General features: G+C 39.2%; 1 protein-coding gene across 1 annotated transcript in view; it reads right to left on the reverse strand.

The window, feature by feature from the left end:
• Nucleotides 1-7,324: 7,324 nt before the first annotated feature.
• Nucleotides 7,325-21,542, reverse strand: part of tecta (tectorin alpha) — a 31,963-nt gene continuing 17,745 nt past the window's right edge. The window contains 11 exon segments of the mRNA XM_041800880.1: nt 7,325-7,476; nt 7,761-7,845; nt 7,926-8,088; nt 8,556-8,804; nt 8,911-9,074; nt 9,174-9,376; nt 10,644-10,754; nt 11,101-11,429; nt 11,716-12,002; nt 16,505-16,885; nt 17,441-17,640. Of these exon segments, the coding sequence (XP_041656814.1) occupies nt 7,325-7,476; nt 7,761-7,845; nt 7,926-8,088; nt 8,556-8,804; nt 8,911-9,074; nt 9,174-9,376; nt 10,644-10,754; nt 11,101-11,429; nt 11,716-12,002; nt 16,505-16,885; nt 17,441-17,640 (2,324 nt within the window).

Genomic DNA, 21,542 nt, shown 5'->3' on the forward strand with positions numbered 1-21,542 from the left:
TCTAAAAAGCCCTCTGTTTCAGCCCTGCTCAGAACAGGTTGTTTTTGTGTCTGTGGCTTTAAATGTTACTGAGCTGCCTGACTCCGCCCCTGACTCCGCCCCTCTCCAGAAATGGATGTGGATGAATGCCCGTGGCTCTCCTGATCCTCCTCTCAGCTGGCAGCTGGCAATCATTTAGGATTATCAGCATGTCATTTTTGTTACTTTGAGATTTTTCTTTCTAGCAGGTGTTTTTTTTTCAAGTCTTACATTTAGTCTTGAGATTAAAATATTCATCCTTTTTGTTTCATTTTTGCCCTTTCAACCTTCTACAGTTTTTCTAGTTTAAGTGTAAAACTGAAAAAATAGTGCAGTTATATTCCATAGAAATTCTTTACAGTTTAGTAATTACTTTTACTCAAAACATTTTTTTTCGTTGCCCTGAATCTGGTGCCAAGTCATATTTGTATGTCTTCCAAACCTGGGATTCCTGCTTTCTAAAGCTTAGAGGCAGAGGAGCCACAGATGCTTTGTGTTTTCAGATTTGCCCTCAGTCGAGAAATAAATTGAAAAAAAAAAAAATCCATTTTTAGTCTGATTTTTGTGTCCTTGATGATAACTTTGGTTACTTTAAGTAAGAGTGAAAACTATTTTTGATAATGCACCAATGCATTGGTCTTACAGAGGCATTAGTAAATGGTTGCCATGTCAACGCTTAACGGCCAGTCTGCAAATAAAGTGACACATGGAGACGGCAGTAGCCATTGTAAGTCAAATATAATCTTTAATCTACTCAAAGTTTGATGTTTTCTTTAGAGTATAAAAACAAGTCTGTCAGTTAATCTTAAAGACAGTATGAAAATCCTACAAAAGAACAAAAATGTTTAAATGCAATATTTGGGAATCTTCAAATGCCACAAAAAGGGAGATTAATCACAATTATCTATAGAAATTCAGAGATTAATCCCGATTAAATTCTTAATTATTTAACACCCCTAAATATAATGGATTAAACATGCAGTGTAGCTTGAAGGGGCAAAAGAGCTACAAAATAAGAAATGATAAGACAGGGTCTGCATTGTGGCAGTATGCTAGAATTTTTCAATTTCAGCCTTTTATAAAACACAAGGCAACTCTTCTCTTGAAAAAGAGAAACAGAGGATGCTTTATTTTTGTTGTTCATGAATATTTCTGCAGTAGCGACTGTGAAATTGATTCCCATTGAGCACTCATGTTCTCAGGGTGACTAATTACAAACACATCTAGGGCTGATTTATTACTGTGGCACCAACGCTTGTGTTCAACTGAATAACAAGCTCTGTCTAAATTCTGTAGAACTATGACACTATTCATTTCCTATTTTTTTAATAAAGCCGTCATGTGAACCCCTTAGGCCATTAGTTCCCAAGTCTTGGTCACAGTTGGGTTGGAGATTTTTTTTGGGGTCACCAAAAGCCTTTTTAAGAATTTCTTTTGTACAGTGTTTAGTGTGACTAACCTATGTCAGCAGTATCAATTGTTGGCAAATGGCAAGCTCTACCCTATCACACTAAACCATAAAAACCATATATACCAATAATTATAACCATGGTAAAACACAGAACCAGCCACTGGATGGAAAAGGCTACAGTCATTGATGCTTGGCTATTAAAAAAGAAACAAACATTGTTCTAGACCAGACAGCCACTGAAGGCCCAAGGGGTCAAGCCAGCAAAGAAAGCCTGCGTGACAGCGGTGACTTGGCTTCCTCTTCAGTCTTGTAAAACAGCAGGCACCAGGTCAGGACCAGACTGAGTCTTTGAATTGCCTTTGACACAGTTCACCATATGAACAGTTAGTTAATCTAGTTTCATTTTACTGAAATAATATTATCAACTCCTAGTAGGCTACCTTTGGTTTAACTCTTATTTCTAGACCTTCACTGCTTCTGAATTTGCTTTTCTAACAGTGCATTAATGGTAATGTTAAATCTTTGTGGTTGAGGTAAGGACAGGTAGCAGCTAAAGAAAACTAACACCTAAAAACAATTCAGTAGAAAATTACAGTGTATTTCATGGAGGCTACAACTTGTCTGATCAGCCCAGCCTGCGGCCTTTCTCCTCCCCGCTCATTCAACATTCAGTTACTTGTAAATATCAGCAATATTTGAAGGATGGCGTTAGTGAAGAGAACTGCCTCAAAGGTACGGCCCATCATGAGTGCATGTTTCATTGTGGAAAGAATTCAGCTGAACTGATTTTGCAACTTCCAAATAAGTGAACAAAATTATAAGGTGTGGCTGTAAATGACAGATCATTTCCTTGGAATTATGTAGATGAAAAATGGCTGTGTTGTTTCAAGTTTACTTCCTGTCTGAAATAATGTCACAGGATTTTTAAAAAGGCATCATTCATCCAAAAAAACCAAACAAACAAAAAAACAAAAAAACAAAAACAAAAACAAAAACAAAACACGTATTTTTGGTGTAATACAAGCAAGCCAGCTTAAACAAACCAGCCAAATAGGGGGCTATGGAGGTCAGAAAAATCATGGTCCCTTGTAAAGTGCATATGTAAAAACAGTATTTATATTAAATCTGAATACTAAACACTATTATCAAAGAAACAAGAAATCAAAATTTAAAATATAACCACTTTCAAAATGTAAATAAAGTAGAAGGAACTGAAATGAATACTTAAAGAGTTGCAAAAAGGTGAAAATTGGAAATGATGGACATGAACTGTCAAAAGTTGGTGAGAAAAAGAGATAAAGATGTTGTAAAGATGGGGTAAAAGTAGCAAAACCATTTATAATGTAAAATGGGTGGAAGTATGGTGAAAAGTGGTTAAAAAGTTGAAAAAATTGATAAAGAAAGGCAAAAAAGGGTAAAAATAGGCAGAAACATGGTGAAAAGTGGATAACAGAGTAGCAAAACGGATTATGGTTGTCTATAAAGGGCAAATAGTGGTGACAACAGGTTAAGAGAGGCAAAAATTTATGGGAAAAAGAACCAGAAAGTGGTTATGCACATACAAAAATGGAATAATGGCTGCAAAAATGGGTTAAGAAATGCCAAAAACAGGTGGAAATATGGTGAAAAGTGTTTTAAAAGCAGCAAAAACTGATTAAGGAAAAGGGTCAAAACAATAGATACAGTGGAAAGCAGTTAAAAAGTGGCAAAAATGGGTTAAGGGTGTCAAAAATAGGCAAATAGAGTAAACAATGGGTTACAAAGACAGAAGTGAGTGAAAAGTGGCAAAAACTGGTTGAAAAGAATTGGCGATAGGTGTTTACACAGTCACAAAAATGAGATAAAAGCAGTCAAAATGGGTTGCAAAAGATAAAAAACAGGTGGTAATATGGTGAAAAATTTGTTAAGGGTGTCAAATGTAGGCACACAGTGGCAACAATGGGTTACAGAGACAAAAGTGGGCAAAAAAGTGGCAAAAAATGTGTTAAAATGGCTAAAAAGTGGTAAAAATTGGGAACTAAAGTAGTGAAAAGGGGATAAAAATGGAGCAGAAGTTGATTATAACTGGCAAAAGGGGACAAGTGGCACAAATTGGTTTAAGGAGGCAACAATGTGTCGATTGTAGAAAGATGCTGCAAAAATGTGTGAAAACAATGATGAAAAGGGGTTAAAAAGTTGCACTAATTGGTAATTTGAACATCAGAACCCAAAAATAGCTGATTCACTTTTCAGCTCCAATTTGTGGTGTTAGCCAGGATGATAGTACCGATACTACTGATTGAAAACACATGCATTGATACAATCAATAAATCATATCTTGGGATGAACCATCCTCTAGGTTTTTCAGGGGCTCAGTCAATTCATGGGCATTTTGCATAGTAAGCATCAAACAAACTTGACTCACATTGACTTTGAGAACTTTTTTTATTAAAGGTCATGATGGTGCTGCTCTCAAAGAATAAAACATATCTTAATGGTCACTTTTAAACATCAAAAACGATACTGATTATTAAAAAAAAATCATGATATAAACCACCAAACTGACAAGGACTGTACATTTGTACATAGAAAGTAGCAAAACAGGCCTACCTTTGACAAGAAGCAGCTTTTTGCATTACTAAATGAAAACTTGGCTTCTGTTAAAGAATCAACAGTTACACAGTGGGACATATACAACATACACTGTAAGGTGCCAAATAAAGCAGTGACAACAGACCAAACTAAAAGACTCAGGAAGAAGAAAAAGGCAAACTGGTGCTCAGAATCAATGGGCAAGAGACAGAATGCAGTATCTATGGTTGAAGTGTTACAACAATATAACAGATTAAATTAGAATGGTTGGAAATGCATTATTTTAATGGTACTGGTAACTGCATGTTGTGCAGCCACATCACAACTTGGAAGCTCATCTAAACCTGGGAAAATCTGACTTTAAATGAAGGAGAATTACATCCACAAGGTACTCTTCTCATACATAAATACTTCATTCATAAACTTCACCTTGACATCCAAGATACATGTACACCACCTATTTGCCACTTTTTATTCTATAGAAAACATCATCCTTTCACTTTGAGTTACTTGATCTGTAGACTCTCTGCTGCCACTAGCCATAAAGCTGCTGTTGAATGAGCATGATAAAACTGCTTACATAAGTTGATCTGGGGTCATAAAGGACATAAATCAGCTCTGCCATGGATTACACAAAACAAAATTTACAGCAGGCGCTTATGTTTTCCACAGATGCACTGAGAGGCAATTGGATCAGATGTCCACATGAGATCATATCTTTTTCATACCTGTAGTTTCCTGTGCTGGTTGCTTGTTAGCAGGCTTATTAAAAAAACACAGAGCCAATTTGCATGAAACATGCTTGAAGGCTGCAGCTTTAGTCAAGCAATAACCATCTAAAGTTCAGACAGGATCTGGATTAAACTCACAATAAACTCACAATAATGGCAGAGTTGGCTTTCAAAGTGGCTGCATTTGCGGATTTGCATACCCCAGAACACTGAGAGTGATTACCATGAGATTTTTCCCATGTTAAATACAGTGAGTCTGAAACAGTATGGGGAAGTTGGTTAAGCTTTAGCTGTAAAGGGGGTTAAAGAAAATGCATGTAAATAACAATAAATACACCAAAAACCCAACATATGTAGTATCAGACACCTTCTTCTCTTGTCTTTGGCACCATCTAGTGGCAGCATCATAGTACACACTGTGACAGAATTACTCCATGTCATCCTTTGTTTTACACACAAATGCAATCAGAAAAGATTTTTTAAAACGGTTCATAAACTCCACAAAAGTGTGGCTCAGAGTGAATGATTACAGACAGTAGTGTTTTTGATATATGAAATAAAGAAGGACATGACAGTGAAAAGTGGAAGTGGGAAATTGAAGACTTGCACATATCTTCAGCTGTATAAAAATCTGGTCTTGTGGATTTGTGAATTTACAGTGAATTCTGTCTAAGCTGTCTGGCTGGAACACAGCAGATCTACAGGCTAATCAATGCTGAAACTTTGTGCATCTTCAAGTCTTTTTGTGTTGTTGCTTGTCTCTGCTCGCGGGTGTTAGGAGTAGAGAGTATGAATATGAGCCAGGAGCATGCAGATCAGAGCGCTGACGCCGAGCAGAGAAACCGCAGGTGTTAGGCTACAGCTCGAGCTCACAGCTGGGAAAACAAGAAAACATTCATTATACAGGATGCATTGTCAGCACTTTCACTGATGTTTCAATGAATAAACATATTTTCTCTTTTGTTTACTACATACTAAACATATACAAGCATTTAATTCATCTTGGTCAGAGTCACCTTTAGCTTTGTCAAAGCCAAGAGCAGATCCTGGGGTGGTATGGACACCCTTGAATTCTGATTGACTCACGATTCTTAACAATGATCATGTATTTGCTTTGTCTGAATCCACAAGTGTGTTAAAACTAACCACATGGGCTGTGCTGCAGGCTGTGAGTAGTTTTCTTTTCATTCAAACATCAATTATTTCCTCTCATCAGTCATGGATGCACAGCAGAGTGCAGCGCTGAGCAACACCAGACTCAGCATCGTAAGACAATGGGAGAGGAATAGTATATAAATAACAGATTATTTTGCGTTCCTGGGGTATATTTGACATTCATGTTGATACTGTGCCATGATTTTTGCTTTTACCATAGGTGGGTACATTAGGAAGTTGAAAGGTGTCTTTTTTATAGAAAGGATGTGCATTTTCATGTTAAATTCTGTGCTTTTCTTCCTCGAAGTAAACGTTTTCATCAATGGCGCCGTAGTAGCTCTGTGTCCATCCTTTAAAAGGTAAAAATGGGTGGAAGTATGGTGAAAAGTGGTTAAAAAGTGAAAGGCAAAAAAAAAGGGTAAATACAGGCGGAAATATGTTGAAAAGTGGATAAGACGTTGCAAAAGGGTTAATGGCTGTCAAAAATGGAATAAATGTTGCAAATAGGGTTATAAAAGGTGAAAAACAGGTTTGAAATGTGAAAAGTGATTAAAAATCGCAAAAATGGATTAAGAAAGGCAAAAAGGGTCAAAACAGTAGATATCATGAAAAAGACAATAAAGCTCAGAACTGAACTGAGTTGAACTATGGTGAAAATCAGTTAAAAAGTGGCAAAAATGGGTTGAGGGTGTCAGATAGAGGCAAATAGTGACAACATTGGGTTACAGAGACAAAAGAAGGAAAAAAGTGGCAGAAATGGGTTAAAATGGCTAAACTAACCACATGGCCTGCGCTGCAGGCTGTTAGTAGCTTTCTTTTCATTCAAACATCAGTTACAGTTTCTGTAAATATACACATGATGCCTCCCAGTGTTCAGTGCAAGTACACTTCATAACAGATTGATTGAAACCTGGTAGACACTACCTGTGTCCATGGGGAGTGAATGATATTTTGCACTTTTCACCACCCAGTCATTCGCAATATGTGTTTGGAGAATTACCGAGACAAAAACAGGTCTAATATGGTATGCCAAGAAATAAGTGAAGACACTGGCCTGCAAAGAAAAGAGCATATTTGACGGAACATTTAATAAAAAGCCCTATGAACAGTCAAACATGCTTTGTAAACTGGTTCAGTCATTCAAATGTTCTTTGTAGGTTGCTTGATGGTGCACAGAAAACCTTCTCAGCTGAAACCAGATGTATTATGTTGGCACTAGAGTTGATTTATACTGCAGCAGTTGATTATACTGCAAAGAGGAGACATGGTAGGTGATTGACAGTATGCCTATGCCTGCTGAATCAGTTCAAGCAGAGACTGGGGAGACTTACTGCAATGGCTCAGCCACTGAGAGAGACATAGATGAGCAAATACACGTCTGATATTTTTGGATGCTTGCAGGTAAATTCATTTATCTCACTCTGAGGTACACAATATGTCAAAGACAGAGGCTGTGTGTATTGTTCTTACCTCTGCAGCTTTTCCCATCTCGTTGCAGCATCCCAGTCACACAGCTGCAGATGGGTCCAGATGTCTTACTGGTGCAGATCTGCTCACAGCCTCCGTTGTTCTCTTCACACCAGTCAGATTCTAAGAGAGCAAATCACAGGTGGGTCATGAGTATCCTGGACAAGCTGAGCTGAATACTGGACCCTGACTGCCCCGCAGCACACTAAGGAATGTGTTGCAGACATGCACAATGACAGCAATGCATTGAATTCAATTTTTTTAATAGGACTCATGAAATCTAACATAGTTTGCAAACAGAGTAGAAACTAACTTCTCATTAAGAGGTAAAACTAAAGCAAAATATAACAGTTACACATGCTCATCAATGGTAAACCATGACGGGACTCTTATCTAGAGAGACCTACCTCTCCTCCTGATTGGTCCTACGGTCAGTATGTGCGGTTTATGGTCGTTGTCCTCTGAGTACATCCTTCTCTTGTGTGGGCAGTTCTGGATGCACAGAAAAAAACATTATTAACACAGTAAGTGTCCAACATGTGTGATGGTTTGAAGATGAAGTGTTTTCTCACCACTTTGCAGGCGTTTTTTTCTGAGTCACACAGGGAGACGTCACAGTGGAGATGGACCTCATCATAATCCCCGATGAACTTAAAGACGGTGACATGGAAGCGACAGGTGAGCGACACGCCATTTTCTGCCATACCAATGGTGTTGTCTTTGATGTTTGGACACCTGGAAGAGAATAGAGAGTGAGACAGGTAATAAAGAAATTAACCATGCTGATGTTAACGCCCCATCTCTCCAGGTATCCTCCTAGATGCCCCTTTTGTGAGGCATGTGGTTGCCCCCGGCGTCTGGATCAGCCCACTGGGTCCTGGGCACCCAGTATGTGGTGAGCTGGATCGTCTTGGAAAGTGTGCCAGGTGCCTGTAAAAGCACAGCTGCCATTCCCATATCAAGAAGCTGGCCCTTCCCATCCCTGCTCTCCTCAGCACGTCAGTATTAGACAAACTGTCTTGTCAATGATACCCACAGATGTGTCAAAGAAAAGTTGTCACACAGGAGTCCAGCCAGGGGCTCTAAAGGATGGGGATATCAGAGTGGCCCCATCATCCTTATATTTTTCTGTACCCTCAGTAAAAAAAACAATAGATTGGACACCCCTGATATTAACAATACAAAAGAAAATGGAAACCTACCCTCTCTCTATGATGATGTAGCGGAGCCGATCACTGCTGTAGCGCGAAGGTGTGGCCCAGCACATGTTTACTATGAGGATGAGCTGGTTTTCATCTGCTCCCTCCACAAACACACCCACAAACAGGACATCCCGTGTGCTGAGCACCACCTCCCCCTCTCTGTATGGGTGGCGGTACGAGTTGTTCTTATAGAGAGCCATCTTGGTGATGAAGTTTCCCTCCTGGGTCGGTAAGGTGAGGTTAATCACGCTGCAGGAGAAATGAAGGTAGTTTGATACATTTAGGATTTCATTTTATCCAAAATCTCCACATCATCTTACAGGTTATCTATATCTATAGATCTTCTCGCTCTGACCTGAGCATGGGCTTTAGGACTGTCTCAAGTGAGATCTTCAGGTCCAGCTCATAGGCACAAGAAAACTCCACATTAATGGTTTTGTCCCTGGTGATGACGTTCCCGGTGTTGTTCACGCTCTCTATCCACACTGTGTTCTTATACATGATGTGGGTGCCATTTGACTGTCAGAGAAATAAAAGTTCTTATAAAGAAGCAGCCACAGGGAAGGGCAAACATAAGCTAGACAGTTGAAGTTAGAGTATGAATGAAGACAAACTGACCTGTACGATGGAGCCGCAGTGCCCCTTTGTGTTGTTGATGTGGAAGGAAATGAAGTCTTCTCCCTCGATGCCGGCACAGTGCTCATCGTTAATCCTGACGTCTTCTCGCTCAAAGCCCAGCTGGAATAGTTTACACTTAGATATGGAAACCTCCATCTGAGCGTGCTTACAGGTCACCTCTGCCTGGATTATATCATCATCACCTGAAGGACACAGAAACGGAGATGTAATGCTTTCCTTGGCTAAATCACACAAATATCATGCCTTATGAGTATGACCACATTCCTGTTGAAACTGCTGTATAAACTTTTCCGTTTCTTTGCTAAAATAACAATCTGCTTAGAAATAATTTGTGTCAATTGGTGTATTACTGCCATTAAATTAAAACTTACAACTCATATCTACATGTTGCATGAACATTAAAGACGAAGTTATTTAGTGATGGTAGTCAAATACTGTTTAAAAAGTTTAACTGCATTTCATTTGGTCCACTTACTTTGCTAATTCAGGACCACTGCAGAGCAATTTAATTGCACACATACACACATTTCTCAAAAAGTCGGACTGAGCCCTGCTCTGAGTTTCACATGAATGTACATGCATAAAGGCTCTATAGTTAGGAATACTCCAGAGATCATTGTCTGTCAACATAGTTTGTCGTGCTATCCACAAACGTAAGATAAAGCTGCACCATGCAAAGAAGAAGCCATATGTGAACACAATCCAGAAAACGCTGCCTCCCTCTCTGGGCCAAGGCTTAATCAAAATGGTCCAAGGCAAAATGGAAAACTGTTCTGTGGTCAAATGAATCAAAATTTGAAATTCTCTCTGTAAACTATGGCCGCCTTGTCCTGCTGACTAAAAAAGAGAGTGACTATCCAGCTTGTTATCAGCGCACAGTTCGAAAGCCTACATCTCTGGTGGTGTGGGGTTGCATTAGTTCCTATGGCGTGGGCAGCTTACACATCTGAAAAGGCACTATCAATGCTGAAAAGTAGATAGAGGTCTTAGAGCAACATATGCTCCCATCCAGACAGCGTCTCTTTCAGGGAAGGTCTTGCATATTTCAGCACCACAACACAACAGTATGGCTTCACGGGTGCTGAACTGTCCTGCCTGCACATAGAAAACAGTTGGTGCAACATAAAGCGAAAAATCAGACAAAGAAGACCCAAGACTGTTGAGCAGCTAGAATCCTACATCAGACAAGAACAGGACAACATTTTCCACTAAAAACTCCAGAAAATGGTCTCCTCACTTTCCTGACATTTACAGACTGCCCTTAAAAGACGAGGGATTGATACCCAACGCTTAACATGGTCCTGTCCCTAAATCATTAAAAGCTAACCTATCAGTTGCTGTAAGAGTTCTGTGGTTTTAATTTAATGAAGGATAGCCCCTAAAGATACAGTATCTTGTTTACGAGGGGTCCTGATTATAGAGCACTATGATTCCAAGTGAAGCGCTCACCTCCAGTGCTGGTGGGTAACTCTGGACAGCCACACAAGTCTCCTCCGTTCTCCAGCTCACAGGTGAAGTTTGTGCAGATCTCTCCTGCACAGGGGTCGTAGATCCATTCTGCTAAAGACAGGTCCACACACAATGTTAGCTGTCACACACTATGCTATCTTACTGTGAAAGGTTTGTTTAGCATGCCCGCTATCTAGCTAGTTTAGAGCTGATGAAAGCCCTGATTGAAATGTCAGCCACAAGCTGAATTTGAACTGGGGATGGGGGAGACATGTCCCTCTGATCTTTCCTAAGTCTCTCTCTTGTTTCATGTTAGCATCTCACATGTCTATCTACACATTTTATACTTTGCATCCATGATGGCATAATCTGGATTGATTGTTCCAATGCCACTAGAAGAAAATATCTTATAAATGATGCTTTTATAAGTCTGGCTGGTGCCTCGCGGTGCCCTTACAGCAGTTCTCCTGGGTGATCCACTTGGTGGTGAGGGTTCCAAGGGAGCGGCAGGCTTCAGCATAGGCTGCCAGTGAGCCACAGACCTGAGCTTTGCGGTGGTTATAGCAGCCGTCCAGGTAGCAGGACTGGTAAAAAGGCCGCGGATCCAGCAGGCCGTGACATGGCTGGAAGAAACCTTTCTGCTGGGTGAGCTTCTGACAGGCGTCTTCACCTTGTAGAGCAACCACAGCCGTGTTATCACAAGACTGAGCCAGAGCTACGTACTGGGTTTCATCGCAACTAGAAGAAAAAGATGAAGAGGTTTTATATTAATAAGGTTTAAACTTTCTTTTTCTTACTGTAAACACAATACTGCTATGAACTCAAAACATTCAAATATGATCAGTGGGAGAAATAATTAGAAAAGCATATCCTGCAGAAAGACCTGGTGGGGTCTTCCAGTTTCGAAGGGACAGCCATGGTGGAAAGTTTAAACATTTTGCAGACAATGAAACATTTCACAAAAGGTGATTTGCAGTTGACCATCAGAGAAAAGTACGTATTCAATAAAATTAAAGTGGTCCCTTATTTTTCCTGGACCTGTATAAACCACCATGTCTTAAGCCTTACCCACCTGTTCTGCATACCGTTGGTCTTCCAACTCTGGGCGAGCTCCAGGGCGCTAACAGCCGGCTTGCCTCTGGAAGTGATATAGTCGTCACTGGGGTCTCCATTGTAGTTTCCACAGAGGCCGCACACCTTATTCTGAAGTCGCTGGCCCATCGTGATGCTGAGGGTGTTAAAGTGGTTGTATCTGACCTGGATGTCCTGGGGTGTGTCAATGACGATGAAACCTTCAGATGTGGACAGACGTGTCATCAGCCCGGTTAAAAATGGAACTGATACTGGTGTACCATTGACCTTTGGACACAAGAGGAGGAAATTTTTACCCTTCTGAAAGGCAGGTTAAGATAATTTAACTTCATACAAGATTAAAACACACCATTTCATTATTAAAATAAATCCCTTAAAAGGCGATACATAAGAAGTATCAAATAGGTAACAGCACAAAATACTAAGCTTAATACTTCATGAAGTCTGATAAAAGTGAGGAGCAGTAGTAGTGTGTTGATGCTGTAGCATTTTCTACATGACATGGTGCCCTAATTAAAGGTGAATTTAATGAGCACATTTCTAATTGAACTATTAATGCACAAAGCCTCTAAGGGGACATTTGCAGAAAAAAAAATCAAGTTTCTGGTGCACATGGAAATTTATCTCATACCATAAAGTATCCCCTACTCTTGAGACAATATGGTATGCACATAAAGTTTTCCATGATTAGTGGATAGAATCACATGCTCCAAATTTCTGCAAATCTGCCCTAGTCCTTTGTCATCATTGCAAGCTGAAGATATCACATATATTTTCATGAGCACATGCATTGTCATAGGCATGTAAAATTTTCTTGTGAGCACAAATGTTTGTTTCTGATTTGGACAAGGGATCTGCAGAAATTAGGGGTCTAACGATCCACTGATGTCGATTGATACAGTGCTCAAATATCCAACCAAATCAACTGAAAGTTCCCCCCAGCTACGCTTTGTCCTGAACCAGTGGTTCTCAAGTGGTGGGTCAGGACCCAAAAGTGGGTCGCAGAGCTTTTTCCAGTGAGTTATGAACAAGTTCCCTGGAAAAAAATAGTGGCAAAAAGTCTATAATGTATGGAAGCCCTTAGTGGACACACATCCATACTTTTTAGATTACTTACTTTTCCCGTAATAACAAGAACAGTAATTCACCAGTCTCATTTTCTTAAAATTTCCACTTATTTAGCTAATTTTCTTGGGATAACAAAGCTGGTCTTTCCAAGGTATTTCCTCACTAATTTACTAGAATTGCATGCTGTCCATAACCTTGCAAAGCAGATGGATTCGCCCGTTTCTGTGTTTCTCACTGGTGAATCCATCTTGCAAAGCTCCCAACTGAACTGTTTGGGCCCGGTTAGAAAGTGACAGGACTAATCAGCGTAGAGGGGCAGTACGTTTGGGCGCAGCGGAGTCGTGACATGAGCAAGCAGCAACAAGAGGCTGGTGCAACTATGGCAGAAGACATTACAAAAGAACAGCATTGAGTTGCTTTTTTTGTAAATGACAAAAGTTGTGTACTGACATGTCTATAGTCGCCATGGTTTGTGTTATGCAGTTCTCTATGGAGTTTACTCCTTCAGTAGGGGCGCAGCTCGGTTGCGGCTACGTCATGTGTTTTGTTGCTCTGAATGGCCCGTAAAGATGTGACAGACAGAACGTTCATCCAATCATCCTCCAAGTTTTTTTTTCAAAGGCTTTGCTCTTTACCAAACGCTGTCTATGAGAGGTTTTTCAGATGGATGTGTGAAACAAATCAATCTGGCGTGCAAGGTTATGCTGTCCAGGGAAAAGGGAGTAAAAATAAAATCTATCTTTATCTTTGCACTTTTCTACATGTTTGAGTTGACCTGTGAGTTCTGACAATGGGGAAGTGGTGGATCCTGATGCCCGACAAATTGAGAAACACTATCCTAAACTTTTACAATGCAAGCCCCACATCCATTTGTGTAAATGCTATTGGAGTCAGGTATCAGTTGCTTGAAAGGTCATGTCATTTTATTGCAGAAAATGTCACCACTATACTTTGTAACTCTCTCAAGAAGGCACCCAAAAAATAAGAGCAGAGGAAAAAGAAATGGGAATAAGCTTTAGTCCATCTCTCCAATTGCACACTTATTATTTCTTACACATTACTCTGTCCATATATTATTTACTCCAGTATTGCTGGATGTACTGTATTAAAAATCATTCATATGTTCTTGTTCATCTTTATTCTAGGTGTCTATATTTCTATTGGTATACTACAGTTCTGACTGCAGTACTGAATATGGGAGCCTCTGTAGAGACCAAATTTTCCTCAAGATTAATGAGGTATTTCTGACTCGGCTTGTGAAATAAACACATTTTTGCTCTGAGAGGGACACAAGTCACATAATTAACACACATGACGAGTCTTTTATTTTACTGTTTTTACAGTTGGGGCTCTGAGACCTCATAAAGAATGCTGAATGTTTTTGCATCAGACTTCTGAAACATGACAAAAACCCAGTATTACCTTTAGAAGTTATTATATGTTTTAAAACGTGCAACCTGTTGCAATGTGTTACTAGTATCTTCCATTGAAACTGACAGTGGTCTAAAAATGGGTTCTGCATTTCTTATAATCACTGTACCAAGCTTAAGTGGGATACATGCAAAAAACATAATCCAGATGCTTTAACAAGTTTCAGTTAAGTTGTTTTCCTGGCTGATATTTAAAAAGAGAGCATTTTCTGTACTCCGACATTAGCCCTATAACTAGAGGCTGCAATATAAATTTGAGCATCATCTGCATAAAAGGATTCTTTCTTTCAAAACGTTTAGAATTAGGGACATAATTCAAAACAATGAGAGGAGACAGCCCAAAGTAAAGACAGTAAAACTTTGAAATGTAGCTCTAATTGGTCAGTTTTTCTGGTGAAACTGACCTTATCCACTTGGATGCTTTACCACTGATAAGGATTTCATGAAATTATCACTGTGAATGAGCCACTCAGATAAGCAGGATAAAGACTCATTGAGAGCCAAAGCTAAAGGCCAATCCGTGAATCATTAACTACCTCCGTGAGCTCACTGTGAGTGGAACAAAATGGCCTCAAGTCTGAAATGGAGCAGCTCTACCAGGCTATTAGTGGTAATTGGTAATTTCGACTGCAAAAACTCATCCAAGAAGTGTTCTGGGAAGAAAAGGGAGTTTTAAACTTGATCTGTTTGTTGAGTTTTCTAAAGAAAGGACTGATTAAAGGAGTGATGGACTATAAACAGGACTATGTCAGAGGGATGTAATTTGATAAAACTTCCTCAAAAAATCCCATAAAGATAAGGGTTTATTGAAGCCAAACCATGCCACATTTGAGAGAAGAAAAAAAAAACAATAGCCATGCTTGTTTCCACCACTGGGGTAAGGGTAAAACTTAGAAATGGGAGTGAGCCTTGCTCTGAGTTTCACTTGCATGTACACATGTAGGCTCTATAGTTATGTGTTTTTTCTAGATTGAACAAAGACCGTCAAATTATTGGACAAGTCTGTAACTTCAGTTATTTGGTAACTGGAGCTGTTTTTTAAAGTCAATCCTTGGTAACTGTTGTATTGAAAAACTCACTTTAACTCAATATACAACCCAAATTCCACAAAAATTTGGGGGCCTTAGTAAAATTTTATAAAAACTGTATGCAACAATTTGCAAATCATATAAACAATAAAACATAAACATCGATCACATGGTGAATCTGAGACATTTTACCATTTCATAAAAATTTTTGCTTGTTTTAATTTCATGGCAGCAACACATCTCAAAACGCATGGACGAGGCAACATTAGGCTTGAAAAGTAAGTGATACTAATTAAAAACAGATGGATGGGCATGTGGCTATGTGTCTGTACTGGAAATCAGCTGGAGCTCAGAAAAGCTTACACAAATCACCGTCTATCGACACAGTTGGCCGTGCCATTCACAATGCAAGTTAAAGCTGTATCATGCAAAGAAGCCATGGAAACACAGTAGTCTTCTCTGGGCCAAAGCTCATTCAAAATAGACCGAGGCAAAATAGAAAACTGTTGTTGTGGTCAAATGACTCAAAATTTGAAAATCTTTTTGGAAACCACGGACACGATGTCCTGCAGACTAAAGAAGAGGGGGACCAACAGTGAATTACACATCTGGAAAGGTGCCATGGATGCATCCACACAACGTCTCCTTTAGGGAAGGCCTTGCAAATTCAGCCAGGCAATATTAACCCAAATTCCTACAACCATCACAACAGCATGGCTTTGCAGTAGAAAAGTGCTGGACTGACCTGCCTACAGTCCAAATGTTTCACCAATAGAAAACATTTGGCGCATCATAAAATGAAGGATTGTTGAGCAGCTATCATCTTATATCAGACAAGAATGGGACAACATTCCTCTCCAAAAACTCCAGCAACTGGTCTCCTCACTTCTCAGAGTGTACAGACTGCTGTTAAAGAAGAGGGGATGATATACAATGGTAAACATGACCCTGTCTATACTTTTTTTGAAATGTGTTGCTGCCATCAAATTCAAAATGAGCTATTGTTTTCTCATGAAATGGGAAAACGTCTCAGTTTGTAAATCTGGTATATTTTCATGTTCTATTGTGAATAAAATATGGGTTTATGAGATTTGCCAATCATAGCATTGTTTTTATTTACATTTTACACAGTGTCCCAATTTTTTGCATGGGATTGTGGTAGCAGACAAAGATGCAGGATCACTGGAAATTTCCCATCTTTAGCTGGTGAACTGAAAAACCAACACTGGCTTCATTTCCTTACCTTGACAGTGTTTCCAGAGATGAGAATATTCTCCTCATTGATGTATAGGTAGACATGAGAGATGGTGGTGAGGTTGGGTGTGCTCCATTTGTCAAAGTTGGCGATGAGCTGGAAGGAGAGGTCTGGTAGCTTGTGACAGTTTGTGGACAAGACAAAGGAGCAGGAGGCCGGTAGTCGAAGAGATGCGCCGTCAAAGGTCCTAAAGACTCCACCGCCCGATGCCACGCAGTGCTGGGAACGCCGGGCAAAGCAGCCCCTCACTCCGTGCCGCAGGGTGCACTCCTCCTCTGCTTTACAACGGCGAGGGTCACACTGGATCAGGTTTCGCCCAATGCACTGGCAACGTTTGGTGCAGTCACTGTTCCAGAATAGCTGTTTGGGCTGAAAATAGAGGTTTCTGTTAAAATCAGGACTGAAAACTTCTTCACCCTAAATGAAAACAAGAATAAGGGAATTGTGCTTGGATAACCTGAACTGTGAGATGTGGGCACCCTCAGCTCCTCAGCCTCTTAAGTTCACTCCTCTGTTATGAGTCTTGGTGTTCATTTTGACAGTTTTTCTAAGTTGACAGATTACTTTCATTATCAAGTCTAGATTCTATCAGTTAAGCTTTATGTCTAAGTTATTTTAACATAAATTGTTGACACTATGCTTTCTCTTAAAATAGTTAATCCAGACTGGGTCAAACTGGACCTGCAAGAATGACAAATCTGTATTCCAAATGATGAAAACACAAGGCAAATATTAACTCAGATAGCTTTTAAAAAATCTAATTTGCTTTAAAAGTTAGATTTTAAAAGATATCATACAGCCCTGATTTAGCTTTTTGAAGATATCTCACTGTTACGTTCTTGATTGGTTTGTAGGAAACAGTATTAAAGCCAAGCTTCATAGGTCACTGAATTTACTCCACACAGTGCTGGATGTGAGACTGACCTCATAGTACTTGCCATCAGTGTAGCAGCCACAGTTTTGAGGTAGGATGCAGCTCTTGCCATTGAGGACGTAACCCTGGTCACACTGGCAGCCCTCCACGCAGTCCTGACTGCAGTCCCTCTGTCCACGGGCGGGGGCGCACTGTGGCGGGCAAACTGACACACAGCTGGAGTAGTGGCTGTTTGGTGGACAGCTCTGGACTGGGAGAAGGCAGGATCACAAAGACGTTGGATTATTAAGGATTGTTCTAGCATAATACTGTGATGATTTTTTTTGTTTGTTCCCAGAAACGTTGCAGTCATCAGCAAAGAATAACACCAAAAATCCTTTTTATGCTTGTGTTCAGGATGCAGCTCGTTAGCCTGGCTTGGCGTAAAGATTCAAAGCACAGGAAACATAAAAATAGGTTACCCACAACTACCGTAGCATCCCTATTCTATTACATCTATGCAATCCAAACAAAATTAAAATTGTAAAACCCCAAAGTTTTGGTTGAAGAGGAGCTATGTAACTTTTTAATGATGGACATCAACTGTGCACTTTAAAAGTGCAAATGAGGTATAGCAGTAATCCAATACAATGTATTGGATTAGAGGTATAAATCTAAAAGGTGCATACTGTAAAACTTCAATTAATAGGCTAAGGCTGGGCTTGTATGTACTCCAGTCTATAACCTGACTTTACTGGGACCTGTCGTCTATACTAAACAAGCTTTTAAATACTTTTATTAAAAACTCACACACAGCAAAGAAAGGGGGAGTTATGGAATTGTAAATTTACACCAGAAATAATATTTGACTGTGTGCATTTATGGTTATGCATTAACAAATCATATCAAAAATCAACAAAACAGGGGCACAGGTGGCCGAGTGGTTATGGCGTGTCCCATGTACGTGGACGGCCCGAGTTTGAATCCGGCCTGAGGCTCTTTACTGCATGTCTCCCCCACTCTCGTCCCTATTTCTGACTCTATCCACTGTCCTCCTCTATCAAATAAAGGCACAAAAATGCCCAAAATAAACCTTCAAACAAACAAAAAAATCAGCAAAACAGCACAACTCAGCCATTCTTTAAATGCAAATAAGATCCTTCTCATGGGTACAGCTGTGTACTTCATTGCTTTGGATGAAGAGCTATGTGTGGAGATATCAGATGAGGGGCAGGTGTAATTATAATGACTCTATATGATGTCATAGTGAGCACAGATTCTGATTTGATAGCTAGATTTCAAACATATGATATGTTTATGATATGACCAACCAATGATAATAGTGACAGTCATTTGACCACAGAACAGTTTTCCATTTTGCCCCAGTCTATTTTGAATAAGCTTTGGCCCAGAGAAGACTACTGCGTTTCTGGGTTCTGCTTACATACGGCTTCTTTGCATAATACAGCTTTAACTTAGCTGGCCTATGGGCCTCGACTCATCAGGCCTATTTGTCATTAGGACATACTTTTACTTTGAAGTTTTATGGAATCTTTAATCTGCAAATGTAGATACAACTGGGTGAACAATCCTGTTTCCCTAAAAGTTGTCACCAATAGAAAACATCCGTCATTAACTCATTTACTATTAGTAATGCCTAATTGATTATCTAAATACAGTATTGAAGCCCATTTAAGCTACTTTTCAGTTTAATGAACAGAGAACTTACTTGATATTAGACAGTTTGAACCTTCTTTCTTAGTTTATTGTCATATGGACATTGTAATACTTCATAAGATGTTTACTGGAATAATTACAGTCAAATGACCCTTCACTAAGCCCATCTCCCCTCAGTACCTGTTGCTACAGCTGTCAAGTTTTTACATCCATCATGTTGAATATGGAATTTTCAAATTTGTTCCAAAGGATAATATCAAAAAGTCTGGAAAACCTGTTTAAAAATTGCAGAGACAAGTAGACAGAAATATCTATGATATGCATGTGACAGCAAAATTCATTGTAGAATTTGTTAATGGCTTATTGTAAACAGAGTCCACATTAGCTGGGACATTGTGGCTATTCCAGCTTGGGGTGGCAGCAGTAAATGTTTCTTCAATTGTGAGAAAAGCCATTGACAACCATCCATGCAGGATTTTTTCTATTTGATTACTCAAAGAAAAAAAAAAAAAATTTTTTTTAAAGTTTCGACTTAAAAGTGGTTACAGTTGAGATCATCAGCTTATGAAGACTAACCAAGATAAGCTGATGTCCTGAAATGCCGAGTTTAATGTAGTGTTTCACATCAACAGGCTGCTGGTTATGTATTTGTTGTAACAGTTTATAGGCATTTTCTTTTTCTGTTGAAGATGTTATTTGGCTGTTGTTAGCAGCCAAGTTATGGTAGTAGCTAATGTGCTAACAGGCCTACTAAGAGCTAATGTAAGGTTAAGTGTTGTTCATGAATTTAGTGCAGCTGACTGCATATGTGTAAGGAGCATCTGATCACACTGTTCATTACGTTTGTTTAAACAACTTACACAAAGATAAAGTAACACTTGTCTCAGTCATTCTCTACCTCTGGTCACTGGGTAATGACAGCTGTAAGGCTTGGTTTCTACTATCTCTGACTCATGTCAGGTTCAGACAGAAATATGTGACCCACAGTATGCAGTGGTCTTGAAATTTTAAGCAAATGCTTAGCTAGCTTTGAATATTTGCATTAAAGGTAGCCCATCTTAAGCTAAACTAGATCATCTGTTCATGCGGTCTCCCACACTGTTTTATCTGACATCTCTCCTCTTGGGTTTTTGGCTTTGCAAAAGTGAGAAATTCATCACAAACCCTCTAAACCTTTGAGCTACGGGCTGTCAGATTTGCAGGTCCTGTAGCTGAGGCACGCCGCTCCAGCATACCACTGAAGTTGAAACTCTCATGGCAGGTTTTGTCACGTTTTCTTCACATTAAGGATGAATTGATATGTACACTGACTCATGGGCTGTGCTCAGGGTGTCCATGTATCTCCCAGGCCACCAGTTGATTAAAAACTTATTAAAAAATGTTTGTTTCTCAGTTTGAACATTTCATACATTGTCTTTGTCCTAATTCCAGTTTAAGCAGACCGTCATACCGTCAGGATTGTAAGAAAGAGGTGTTGTCGACTAAGTATTTACATAGTTGAATCTGATTGGTCAGATTTCTCCTGCAGTCAACTCCACCACTTAAAAAAGAAAATGTGAAAAGCCATAATTCTGATATAAAAAGTCAAAATTATTTATGTTTATTCCATTCAATAAAACAAATCACTTAATATCCAACATAAAATCTCTCAACTGGAATGAAAAGGAGCAGAATGAAGAATAATCTGCCCCATAAATTAAGACATAAAAAGCTGAAATTATTGGATAAAAAGTCATGATTATGAGATGAAAAGTTGAAATTAGGAGAAAAAAAGTAAAAATTAGGAGATGACTTTTATCTCATAATTTAGACTTTTCACTAAGGATTCCTTTTCTGTTTTTTTTTTTCTCAGAATTGCCTCCTGTCAGATTTTTCTTTTTTAAGTAGTGATAATGGGCTTCCATAATATTCTTATTTGCAGCATAAACGATAAGGAGTATTCTGTGATAGGACGTCATCTATCTTTATCCTCACTCATAAAGTCTGGCTATGATGACCTTATAATGACACATGCCCATTTACAATAAAACAGGCTCAAAGCTTTAAAAACCTCCAAGTGAAAATGAATCTGTATTTAGGTTTGTTGTATGATAGGTCTCTGTGTTATGAACCCCTAGTTCCAATTTCAGTCAAATAAAACATCTCAAAGTTTAGAAAATTAAGCTTCAAAATCATGAAGAATGAGCCAGTAAAATCTGCTCCAGGATGGTGTGGGCGTGTCTGTTGAATGAGCTGAAGCCACGCCCACCCAGGAGAAAAAGGCAACCTCTCAAATTTAAAAAATGTTACAATCTGAATGTTGACCTCATGATCAGGGCTGAACGATTTGAGAAAATAATCGAATTGTTATTTTTTTTACCCAATATTGCGATTGCGATTTAATATGAGATTATTTCTTAAGTTCCTCTTCTTCTGTATTTTCCAACAAAAACAAGCAATAATTCCTTCTATACTATAACCAACACACTATTAGATTAAACTAGAGCTGGACAATTT

Source organism: Cheilinus undulatus, linkage group 12 (genome assembly GCF_018320785.1).
Source record: "Cheilinus undulatus linkage group 12, ASM1832078v1, whole genome shotgun sequence".
Lineage (NCBI taxonomy): Eukaryota > Metazoa > Chordata > Actinopteri > Labriformes > Labridae > Cheilinus > Cheilinus undulatus.